Below are 12,385 nucleotides of genomic sequence, written 5' to 3'. Positions count from 1 at the left end.
CAAGCAACAAAATAAAAAATAAACAAGCAGAACTACAGTAAACTAAAAAGCTTCTGCACAATAGAAGAAATCATCAACAAAGTGAAGAGACAGTCTATGGAATGGGAAAAATATTTGCAAACCATATATTGATAAGGAGTTAATATCCAAAATATATTATAAAACTCATACAACTCAAAAGCAAAAAAACCCAAATAATCTAATTTAAAAATGGGCATAGGACCTGAATAGACATTTCTCCAAGGAAGATCCATGGAAGGACAATAAGTACATGAAAAGATGCTCAACACCACTAGTTGTTAGAGAAATACAAACTAAAACCACAACGAGGTACCACCTCATGACCATTAGAATGTCCATCACCAAAAAGATAAATGCTGGCACGGATGTGAAGAAATTGGAGTCCTTGTGCACTGGGAATGAAAACTGGCATAGCCACTATGGAAAAAAGTATGGAGAAGACTCAAAAAATTAAAAATAGGAATTACCAAATGATCTGGCAATTACACTTCTGGAATATTTAAAGGAAATGAAAAATACTAAACTGAAAATATAACTGTACCCCTATATTCACAGCAGCATTATTTACAGTAGCCAAGGCATGGAAACAACCTAAGTGCCCATCAATGAAGGAAATGGACAAAGAAGTTATAATACATACACACACACAGTTTCTAGTTATCCATAATTTATAAGTAAACTACATCAAACTGGTGCTAAGACAATTTAAGTGTTAAAAACTAACTTTTCTAATTCAGATTTTTTTTTTTTTTTTAAGAAAAATGACCTTGCCAGTCTGAGATAAACAGGACATGCTAGCAGGAAGCCCAAGGCCTTTCTGATAGAAGAAAAAATATGCTTTAGTATGGTATTTTGATTTGTAATTTGTGACTATAAGTTATACAGCTTCTGAGGTGAGGAAACAAGACTGGAGGGTTTGAGTCTCTCCTTCTTTTAGTAAAAGGTGGAAAATGCTATAATAGGCAAGATGATGCTATAAAGATGGTGCAGAAACAGAAAGGGTTAAGTCCCACATTCTTTCATTCGTCCCTGGACAGAGCCCCAGAAGCTGCAAGCCTCAGTGCTCGTTAATAAAGGACCCTGAAAAAATACAGACTGCTGATTCAGGTGCATTGAGAAAACAATCCCTAAGCTAACTATTACATCCACTTAGAAAAATAAAAGTTAGTAAATACTTTAATGCCAACTTCCATAAAAATAATTCAATTTGTATTTATTTTTTCTTTCATCATAAATTTGGGGTTTTGTGTGAATGCAGGTTCCAACTGAATATATTAAATAAGAACCTCCATTATTACTATTCCCCATGCAGATGGTTAATTTAAGCAGTGAAGTGAGGAAAAGGTGGGGACATGGCCCCACTGAGTACCACTGGGAAGACTAATGTGTGGTCGGCATATTTGGATTTTAATAAAAGACGGTACCCCACACATCTGGAGATACTGTTAGAGCCTATCTAGAAAGTAACAAAATGCCTTTTGTGATTCACCTCTGTGGTGATCACCCAGTTACCATGGGATGCAAAACAGGTTGCATGATAATTTTGATCTGTACTAAAGACTGGATATTGATACCAAACAATTCTATAGTTTTAAGTTTCTAATTTCTTGATTTTGTCTTAATGTGAAAATAAAAATCTCTGGAGATGGGCCAACGATGTTGAAATGTTATTGATTTTAAAAAGCTGTAATTCTCATCTCTAATGAGTCGATTCTTGTGGTACCCCTAGACAGTGATGTAAAAACTATGGCTCATCAAAACTGTTCCACTTAAATTAGGTAAAGTTTTAAGTGTCTCTAATAATTCTTGATATTGATTTGGATGTATTTACTGACTTCTTTGTTATAATATTAGGCAATAAATACCTGTACATATCCAGAAGCATTTATAAAGGGCAGTAATTGCTGTTCAATATTAAAGTGGCCTGAATTTCTCTTTAGTGATAATGATACTAGTTTCCATAAGAAAAATATTCAAGGAGAATGGGCGGGTATTTTCCGTGCGTCCTTCCGTATCTCCCATCTACCCTTCTGTTTTGCTCTCTGCCCTCCATGGCTGCCTGCCATAGATTGCATCAAGGCACGGCCTTGCCCTTCAGGCACAGACTGCATTCAGCTAAAGAGAGGCAGCAGGAGGCCAGCAGGCGAGGAGAGAACGCAGCTGAGGCATCCATTCCCTCAACACCTGCTTTCTGGGACTCAGATTAATTACTCTCAACCCTCCCCTCAGGTCTCCTGGAAGGTGGCCTGCTCCTATAGCCACTTTCTCCATACCTGGCAACAGCTTCCTGCCCTTGCCCTTCCAGTCGTTATTACTGCCGAGGTGCCACACCACCTTCTTAAATGCTGCCCACATCGTTGTCCTTTCACTAAGCTCTCCCCGAATGACTTCCTTTTCAGAGTCTCTCTCTCTCTTGCTGAGGCCACAGATGACACAGGGAGTTCAGACCAAGTGTGAAAGATTTAGGTTATTTTTGTCACTGCCTACCAATCTTATGAAATTCTATCTAAGATACCAGAAGTCCTATATTTTTATGGTCTTTGAAGCCAACTTCAGGGAGCTTGAGCCAAGAATCAAAACCAGAAAAGAAAGATTTCTGATGTTTTAGACAAGACTATCCAACATATAACACATCAAAGACAGGGGAAAAAAAAAACTTCTATTAAAAGAAAGCAGAAAAAGACTTACATTTAAAATATCAATATAACTTCATGACTTTAAAAAGAGTCAGTTTTTTTCATTTTAGGTCTACAATAATTTAAGCAATATCCAGTCATTTGGGGGAACAAATTGATGTGCCTTCAATAGAGACCAGAGTCCCCGCTTGGGACAGGAAAACCAAAGATGAGTACGCATTCTGAGTGCTAGATGAGACTTCTAGACTTCCCTCAGCCATGTGCCACATGTGACTGCTGAGTGGAAGGCTGACCCAACAGCTTACCAAGACTGGGGGCTGGCTAGACAGGTGTGGCGGGGCCAAGGAGGCCACGCACCTAGTGCACCAGAGCAAAGCTGAAGTAAGGGGCCAGGATGCTCGGGGAACACCTGGAAGGGACTATGTATCAATAGGGGTAGCCTAGTATTTCTTTTGAAAGCATTTACCATTTCTCTCAGCTTTCCCACCCCTCAAAAGGCTGAATCTGAAGATCATATGGCTTTTGAAAAATAGGAACTCACAAGGTTATAGAATTATACTGAAACACATAATCCAAAGCCTCCCAGCTATTTAATCTACGACTATTATAAATTTTAGGAATTAGGAATTCAGTTGCTTAAAAACTGATGGATGTATAATGTGCAGCTGCCTTCAAGGCATTGTTCTCAACATGACAGATGCTGCACTCATCTCACAGGTTCTAAGGTGGAAAGGGATGTAAACTGAATGTAGAACTGCCTGAAACACTGATAGGAGGCAAGAGAAGTCCCTTGCCCTGAGTGGGTGTTCTGAGCCTAGGTCTCTTGTGATCCTTGAGTATTTATCTCCTGTTAGTCTTACTGGTGCATGTTTTGGCACAGGTGTTAGAACAGGCACAGGAGGGTATCTGCAGGTACACACAGGAGGGAATGGTGAAGGGAAGGTCAAGGCCACTCCTGCCTCTTGAGTCAGCAGGGCTTGAAGTAGTCAAAGGGAGTGGTGTCAGGGCTGACAGTCCTGAATATCCCCAGGGAGAACCTGGGTGCCGCCTGGTCCCCTGGGCCCGACATCCGAGGCCCAGAGCATTTGCCTCTCTCTCATGCCAGGTGCTGGAGTCCATGGAGCCCATTTTGTACCCCAGATGAGCTGTCTGCCTGATACTGTGAGGAGCTCCCCCAACCCCACGTGCCCGGTGCTACCCCCCTTCCCTGTCTCATCCTGCTTTCTCACAAATTCTCTGAATGCCTGTCTTGCCTGGCACCTCTTTCTTCTGCAGTTCAGAAACTGTCTACAGTCCTGTCTCTGAGATTCAAGCTCCCCTAAATTACTGACCAGGACTGGGGGGACTGCTGTTCTCAGTTCTGATTAAGAACTGATTTGTTCCCATGAAGGCTGCTAATTCAGACACTACTTACTGCTCCTTCTCCCTTGGCCCCTTCCTGGTGTGAGCCTGCTTAACTCCCAGCATGCTGTGCAGCTGAAACCCTAGAGTGGTTACACATCCCCCCGGGAACTGATGCTGTTAAGGCTTTTTTAAGTTATCAAAGACGCTGCTATCTATAGAAAAGGCTTGACTACGCCGCTGGACCCTCTTTATACCTTAAAATTGTATTCTTCACTACATGTTTTCTTCATCACATCCTGCTATGAATCATTTGTTTTTGAAGGTGAAAGTGAAAGTTACTTAGTTGTGTCTGACTCTTTGTGACCTCATAGAGTATATGGTCCATGCAATTCTCCAGGCCGGAATACTGGAGTGGGTAGCCATTCCCTTCTCCAGTGGATCTTCTGGACCTAAGAATCGAACCAGATCTCCTGCATTGCAGGTGGATTCTTTACCAGCTGAGCTACTAGGGAAGCCCATTTGTTTTTATATGTCAGTAAAGTACTAAAATGGGCTTCCCTCGTGGCTCAAACGGTAAAGAATCTGCCTGCAATACGGAAGACCTGGGTTCAATCCCTGGGTTGGGAAGATCCTCCAGAGTAGGGCATGGCAACCCACTCCAGTATTCTGGCCTGAGAATCCCACAGACAGAGGAGCCTGGCGGGCTGCAATCCAGGGGGTTGCAGAGAGTCGGATACGACTGAGCAACTAAGCACAGCACAGCATTAAGTACTAAACTGCCTACCCCTGTATCTCACAACACCATGAAGCATTTTTTATTGTTGGTATTAAAAAAAATTAATTCTATGTATGCTAATCTACGACAATCTTGTGTGATGAAGAAAGTAAGTCAGCTTCAAAATTCTGGATTTTAAGACTCAAAATTTTTAGGGTCCTCTCTACCTTTACCCAGAGAAGGCAATGGCAACCCACTCCAAGTTCTCTTGCCTAGAGAATCCCATGGATGGAGGAGCCTGGTAGGCTACAGTCCATGGGGTCACTAAGAGTCAGACATTACTGAGCAACTTCACTTTCACTTTTCACTTTCGTGCATTGGAGAAAGAAATGGCAACCCACTCCAGTATTCTTGCCTGGAGAATCCCAGGGACAAAGGAGCCTGGTGGGCTGCCATCTATGGGATCACACAGAGTCGGACACAACTGATGCGACTTAGCAGCAGCAGCAGCAGCAGAAGCAGCAGCTAACTTTACCTTTCTTGCCATGCTTAGTTACTCAGTTGTGTCCAACTCTTTGCCACCCTTTGGACTGTAGCCTGCCAGATTCCTCTTTCCATGGGATTTCTCAGGCGAGAATATTGGAGTGGGCTGCCGTTTCCTTCTCCAGGGGATCTTCCCAACCCAGGGATCGAACCTGCATCTCCTGTGTCTCCTGCACTGCAGGTGGATTCTTTACCCACTGAGCCAACTTTCTTACGGCTTCCTAAACTGGGCAAGTATGAGATTTTTATAGACCTGCCCAAAGAGACAGCAAGACCAAAAGAGGTTCAGGTGAACCTCACTATAGGTTAGAAACTAGCTATAGTGTTTGGATTTAGGAATGTGATTAGATTTCTATGTCTTAGTGGCCAGTCCAAATCTCAGCATGATGAATCACTAGGTTGTAGCAATCAGCCAGAAGCAACCTTGAAATAATAGCCAAGTCAACTCATTTTATAATGTTATATGTGAAATTGGAGAAGTTGGGTAATGCTTATTTTTTTTTTTAAGCATGCATAATTTAGGCCAAATGTTTTTTAGAGTGGATTATTTAGATGTCAGGGGAAGGGCTTCCCTGGTGGCTCAGATGGTAAAGAATCTGTCTGAAGTGCAGGAGACCAGGGTTCATCCCTGGGTTGGGAAGATTCCCTGGAGGAGGGCATGGCAACCCATTCCAGTATTCTTGCCTGGAGAATCCCCAGGGCAAGGAGCCTGGTGGGCTATAGTCCATGGGGTTGCAAAGAACTGGACATGACTGAGGGACTAAGCACAGCACATGTAGGTGGGAGGCTTATTCATGTACTATGTGCTTATGAACTTTAAAATTTTTTCTTTATTCTTAGAATTAGGTCCTTTAAAAACATTTCCTCTTTGTGGCCACTAAAAAACCATGTTGCAAGCAAAATAAATGATAATTTACAGATTATTGCAGAAAAATCTCTAAAATTTTTAATCAAAAGAGAACTCTGACCCCCCTAGTAACATCTAACAAAGATGCTAGGGAAGAATTAGGAATTTTTTGCATCAGTTCAATCTTCTTGCCTGTAGCACACCTACCATTTATCAGGCTTATTTTAACATCTGGCACTGGACTGAAGCAGGAGGGGAAATGCTATTTTATTACTTTGTCTTTAAATTTCCACCTAATAGTAAAAGGTAATAGAACAGGTTTATTAAATATCTATTACTATTCAGAAAGCCATGAAAGTGAAAGTGTTATTTGCTCAGTTGTGCCCAACTTTTTGTGATCCCATGGACTGCAGCCCACCAGGGTCCTCTGTCCATGGGATTTTCCAGGCAAGGATACTGGAGTGATTTGCCATTTCCTTCTCCAGGGGATCTTCCCGACTCAGGGATCAAGCCCAGGTCTCCTGCAATGCAGGCAGAGTCTCTACTGACTGAGCTACCAGGGAAGCCATAATAAATGCAAAACAATTTGAATCCTATTAATAATACATCATGGAACCAGGGTTCTTGTGAACACTGAACCTATGTCAATGGAAAGAGCCCACATAGAATTCTTAAACATCTTTGAGATCCATGAAATTCTGTTTACATGCTAGAGTTTTTATTCACTCTTTATCCTCCTTAATATGAATATGGCAGATTAAGTAATTGTAGTAATTATGAACTTTTTTAAAAAAGAAATGCTAAAGTGTTTTACCAAGACTTACAATAGCACATCAGAAAGGCACAAAATAAAAACAGAAACTCTCATTCTACACAGAGGATCCATAGCAACGAAATAACTTCGGCTAGGCCTGGAATGATCAAACAAGCCTGAACAAATCTGGGCGGGTGAAGACACAGTAAGAGAAGGCACACCAAGTAGAGGGGTGGAGTGCAGAGACTCTGGCAGAATGGAAGATTATTTTTCAGAGCCCACAAGTATTCCTCCAGGACTTTAGAAGCCTGCTTTCCCTTCTACCTCCCAGGTCAGCATGCTCCCCGCCATGAGCCATCACATTCACATTCAAGATAGGTTTGGGCTGTCCTGACAACCTCTCTAGGCAAAGGGAAGCCTGGTAGTCTCATCAAATCTCATGTCTCATCAATTCATTTTACATAAACAACTTCTGCAAACTGTAACCCACCCTCCCCTCATATTGAAGGCTGTGGGAAACTTCCCTCAGCTCAAGCCTGTGTACAGGTGAAGACTGTGCATACACATAAATAAAGACGGGCTTAAGTAGCAACTTTGGGGGCAAAGAAAACACACTCTGGTTTCAATGAGTTTCTTGTCATCAGGCATCATAAGTGCAAGCAGACCTGGAGACAGCATACCTTTCCTCCACGGAAACTTCTTTCATTTGCTGGTGCGGTTTGGTGCCTTCCATTTCCCTGATGCTCACAGCATAGATCTTGGTGGTATAATCAATAGCCTTTTCTCTAGCGACGTCACTGTCATAGCCTCAAACGACAGAAAGACACAGGAGGAGAGTTTGTTTGCGATGGTGCAGGAGCGGGTGGAGGAAGGCAGGGTAGGCACGCGGCACTGAGCTCACCTCCATCCTCCTCCGCATCGGTGTCCGACTCCTCACTGTCCACCAACTTGCTCTCCTGGGTCCCCACAAACTCCCGCGTCCAGATCATCAGGGCCGTGTCAGCGCCGCCCACGGTGAGCAGCACTGAGTCGTTGTGCAGCCATCTCACGTTGGTGACGTGGGCGCTGTGCCCCACATACTTCTTAAATCTCGCGTGCTGGCCCTGCGATGTCAGAAAACAGCGATGACCCCACTCGGACTCGGAGTCTCGTAATTCTAGTTTCTGGACTATTTCATCCATGTTATTGTCTAGAGAGGCTTCTACAGGATACAAAGGAAACAGTTCACATGAGGAGTAATTTCCCTACATTTTTCCAGAGTGTAAACTCCATGAGGGCAGGGACTAGCTCTCTTTCTTCCCTAAAACATTTCCTGCCTCACTGTAAGTTCTCAACAAATAGTCTGTGAGGAAATGAATGAAATGTAAACTATAGAACCTATTTCTGGACACCTGACAAAGTAGCCTAAGAAAGGATAAAGAGCTTGTTTCTGCCTCTCTTAGTTGTCAGACGTCTGTTCTCCACAGGTATCTAGTGTAAACCCCTGATGGTGAGTCTGGCTGACATTTGAGATCAAGTGTCTCCCGGGTCATCCCCCTCAGCGCCTTTTTTACCACAGTCCAGGTTGTGACAGACAAGCAAGGGCCTTCTTATGATCCTGGGGCAGCAAGGAAGATTTAAAAGCAAAGCAACAGTTTCTGTCATGGACACTGGAGACAATTTCTAACACTAGAAACACTCAAGTAAATTGATGTTAAAACAAAGTGAGCTCAAAAAGAAAGGAAAAAACAAAACTCCCAAAAATAAAGAACACAAACTGAAAAAATACAATAAACAGGTTGACAAGTCACCTTAAAAAAAAAACACACACACACACATAAAACCAAAGTTAGCTCCTTTTAAACAAATATAACCCCCCAAAAACGTTCCACAACTAAACAACCTTCAGGTTATATCTGAAAAAGTAAAATAAAATTAAATCCATATATATTGAACTTATTACAGTAGGTCAAACTTTTAAAAAGCCAAACATAACCAAATAAATAGAACCCAATTTATTAGTCTCTATTGAAAGCTCTTCAGAGTGGCAACCAAGCCACACCACCCTGAGAGTGAGGTAGGGAAGGCTGAGAGTGCGGTGAGAGCAGCTGTTCACGTCCGGGGAGTCCTGACAAGCAGTGAGAAGCCCAGGCTGGCACCAGAGACCAGCTTCCATTTTCAGGGCATGAGCCACAGCCTGGCAAAAATAGCTTCCGTGGGAGCACCGAGAGAGGGAGAGACTTTCCATCCTCTCAGCGACTCGCAGGGAATACCTTATGCGACGTGGGAAGCCGCATGAACTTTCTGAGGTCACGCAAGGGGCATCGGTGTCTCAGATGAAAACTTTATTCAGTCATCGACAAGAGGCTTCCAGAGAGTTTTGGACAGGCGTGCTGGGAAACCTGAAACCAGCACAGACGCATGGCAGGAAGACACGGGCAGGGCAGGACAGTACGTGACTTTGAGATACTCATGGTCAAGGTCTCTGTGTATTTGGCTGACCCCTACCTGGCAGCTGAGTGGAACTGCCCACCCCTCAGCAGAGTACAGAGTCTAGACAGACTAGGAAGCAAGCAGGCAGGCAGCATTTCTGGGAAGCCCTCCAGAGCCACTATTTGCTAGAGAAGAGGCAGAGCAAAGGAAGGGTTTCTAAGGAACCCACTGCGTGACCGTGTGAAATCCAGAAGGCATGGGAACAGAGAGGACAGTCAGAGTGGGACAGCCACGTGTCCTGCTGGTCTTCCTGCTGGAAGCGGGAAGCGACCCATTTTGATCCACTACAAATGCAAGTTGGTCTCTTGAGGAGCGGAGAAAGTGAAAGAGCTTGAGAAATCCCTCTCTCTACTCCTGCATCTAGATAGAGGAATTCAAAAGGAAAGATAATGGAAAAAAACCACTCTAAAATGATCAGAATTAGGCTGCAGGGGAAAAGAAAGTGACACAGAGCAGAAAGAGAAAAAGGAAAAAGTTCTAAGTCACTGAAGTTGTTTAACAAAGCTGAGATTATTCCAGTAGAGATGATTCAAGGTTCTCAGAATAGGAAGCCAGGTCCCTGCTCCACAGAACAATGGGAATTCACAGTTACTAAAAGGTTCCAGGAAGCCAGCTGCTCCCCCAGGAGCAAGGTGTTTGGCGGTTCCCTGAGGGCCTATGGGTGGAGCCTCCTGGAGGCCTGGCACAGCTGGGTCAGATGAGCTGTCCTTTTGGGTCATCATGCCAAACTATGCACTTTTGTAACACCCATCAGGACTCAAAACCACAATCTTCCTCTTCCAGTGAGTCATGAAAGAACAGAGAATCTGAAATGTGTCTCCAGAGTGCTTGTTGCTAACTGCTTTTAAGAGGAAATTCGTAAAAATCTGATGAAAGCTATGTACCCTTTCCCCATATTTACAACATTTTACATATAGTTTCTCTGTCTGTAAAATTCTACATACAAGATTCCTCTTCGATGAATCTTTCTCTAGAGTCTTTGACATTATGAGAAGGACACTTAACAACTTGAGGGTGGATTTTTTAAAAAAGTAAACATTTACATTTAAAAAATGTAAGCAATGTGGTGGTATTTTAGCCTCTCTGATAGAGGGAAGGGGAAGAGCTTGGAAAGGAAGGGAGGTTATGGGAAGCAAATGGACGGTGCTACAGGACAGCATCAGATTTCCTGGGACGTGGTTTAAGGTACTGGACAAATGGGTGGGCTCTGACAAAGCAGAGTCTATTTTATGGACTCTACTTTGGAAACAAATATGGAAACAATATGATTGTCAGGGGCCTAGTGCCCACATCAAGATTTTAAATTGTCAAAGTGCCTATGTAAGACATGGATAGAAAAAATGCCTAGAAGAGAGACCTAGTAACTCAAAGGAAAGGAGAACAAGGAAAAGGGTTAAGAAGAAGACATGACATTAGAGTCTAACAAGTGGAACTTGAATTTTGGACAGAGAGTTGTGTGATGATAATATGGTCTTGTAGGCATCACCAAGACTTGATGATGTAGTACTCAGTGCGAGAATACTGCAACAGCATGGTGTCTTAGTTTGGTAGTTCAGTTCAGTTCAGTCGCTTGTCGTGTCCGACTCTTTGCAACTCCATGAACCACAGCACGCCAGGCCTCCCTGTCCGTCACCAACTCCTGGAGTTTACTCAAACCCATGTCCATTGAGTCGGTGATGCCGTCCAGCCATCTCATCCTCTGTCTTCCCCTTCTCCTCCTGCCCTCAATCTTTCCGAGCATCAGAGTCTCTTCAAATGAGTCAGCTCTTCGCATCAGGTGGCCAAAGTATTGAAGTTTCAGCTTCAACATCATTCCTTCCAATGAACATCCATGACTGATCTCCTTTAGGATGGACTGGTTGGATCTCCTTGCTGTCCAAGGGACTCTCAAGAGTCTTCTCCAACACCACAGTTCAAAAGCATCAATTCTTTGGTGCTCAGCTTTCTTTATAGTCCAACTCTCACATCCATACATGACCATTGGAAAAACCATAGCTTTGACTAGACGGACCTTTGTTGGCAAAGTAATGTCTCTGCTTTTTAATATGCTATCTAGGTTGGTCATAATTTTCCTTCCAAGGAATAAGTGTCTTTTAATTTCATGGCTGCAATCACCATCTGCAGTGATTTTGAGTCCAGAAAAATAAAGTCAGCCACTGTTTTCCCATCTATTTGCCATGAAGTGATGGGACTGGATGCCTTGATCTTAGTTTGGTAGGGTTGCCATAAAAAATGCCACATGTTGGGTGGCTTACACAGCAGAATTTTATTCTACACAGTTCTGCAGGCAGGGAAGTTTAAGACCAATGTGCCGGCCAATTTAACTCCTGGTGTGGGCTCTCACCCCGGCTATGGACCCCTTATATGAGCATGGAGAAACTTTCTATCTAGCCTTTCCTCCTCAGCGTGTGTGCGCATGGGGAGAGTGAGTGAGCTCATTGGTATCTCTTCTTATAAGGACACTAATCTTATTGGATCAGAGACTCACGTTTATGACCTCACTTAACCTTATTTATTTCTGTAAATGCCCTCTCTACATATCCAGTCATATTGGATGTTAGGGATTTAACATAGGAAGTTTAGTGGGGACAAAAACATTCAGTCCATAACAGACTGTGTGTGTGTGGCCAACACACCCAGAGCATTGGAGGAGTGTGACTATACATCTAGAAATGTTCTCCAGCTTGGGTCCATGAAATTCGGAAGGAAAGAGTACCAGGAAAATCAGATGAAAAAAAAGGAGAGAAGTGATACTATCAAAGTGGTTTATATTTGACTGGTTTTCAAATGCTTTTAAATTATGAAACTTCTTCTTCAATCAAATCTTACACAGTAGAACTCAAGAATAAAAAGGTAAATAATTCCATTTAAAATAGTGGACAAAAGATTTATACAAACACTTTACAAATGGCCAATTAGCAAACGAAAAATGCTCAGCATGATTGGTCACCAGGGAAACGTAAGTTACAAACACAGTAAGATCACACTATCTACTCCTCAAGACAGCTAACCTTTATAAGTCTGACAACGTCAAATTGGCAACTAGAAACCTG

General features: G+C 43.0%; 1 protein-coding gene across 4 annotated transcripts in view; it reads right to left on the bottom strand.

Moving 5' to 3' along the window:
- Positions 1–12,385, bottom strand: part of EML6 (EMAP like 6) — a 287,129-nt gene that overhangs the window by 33,775 nt on the left and 240,969 nt on the right. For all 4 annotated transcript variants that reach the window (XR_009739371.1, XM_061432385.1, XM_061432384.1 and 1 more), the window contains exons 27-28: positions 7,762–7,963; positions 7,541–7,667 (exon numbers count right to left, since the gene is read on the bottom strand). Coding sequence is in view for 3 of the 4 variants with exons in the window: in XM_061432385.1 (XP_061288369.1) it covers positions 7,541–7,667; positions 7,762–7,963 (329 nt within the window). In the remaining variant the exon portion in view is untranslated. The remainder of the gene's footprint in view (positions 1–7,540; positions 7,668–7,761; positions 7,964–12,385) is intronic.

This window comes from Bos javanicus, chromosome 11 (assembly GCF_032452875.1).
Source record: "Bos javanicus breed banteng chromosome 11, ARS-OSU_banteng_1.0, whole genome shotgun sequence".
Classification (NCBI taxonomy): domain Eukaryota; kingdom Metazoa; phylum Chordata; class Mammalia; order Artiodactyla; family Bovidae; genus Bos; species Bos javanicus.
Note: the sequence above shows the minus strand (reverse complement) of the source record. Positions and strands in the feature narration are given on the sequence as shown.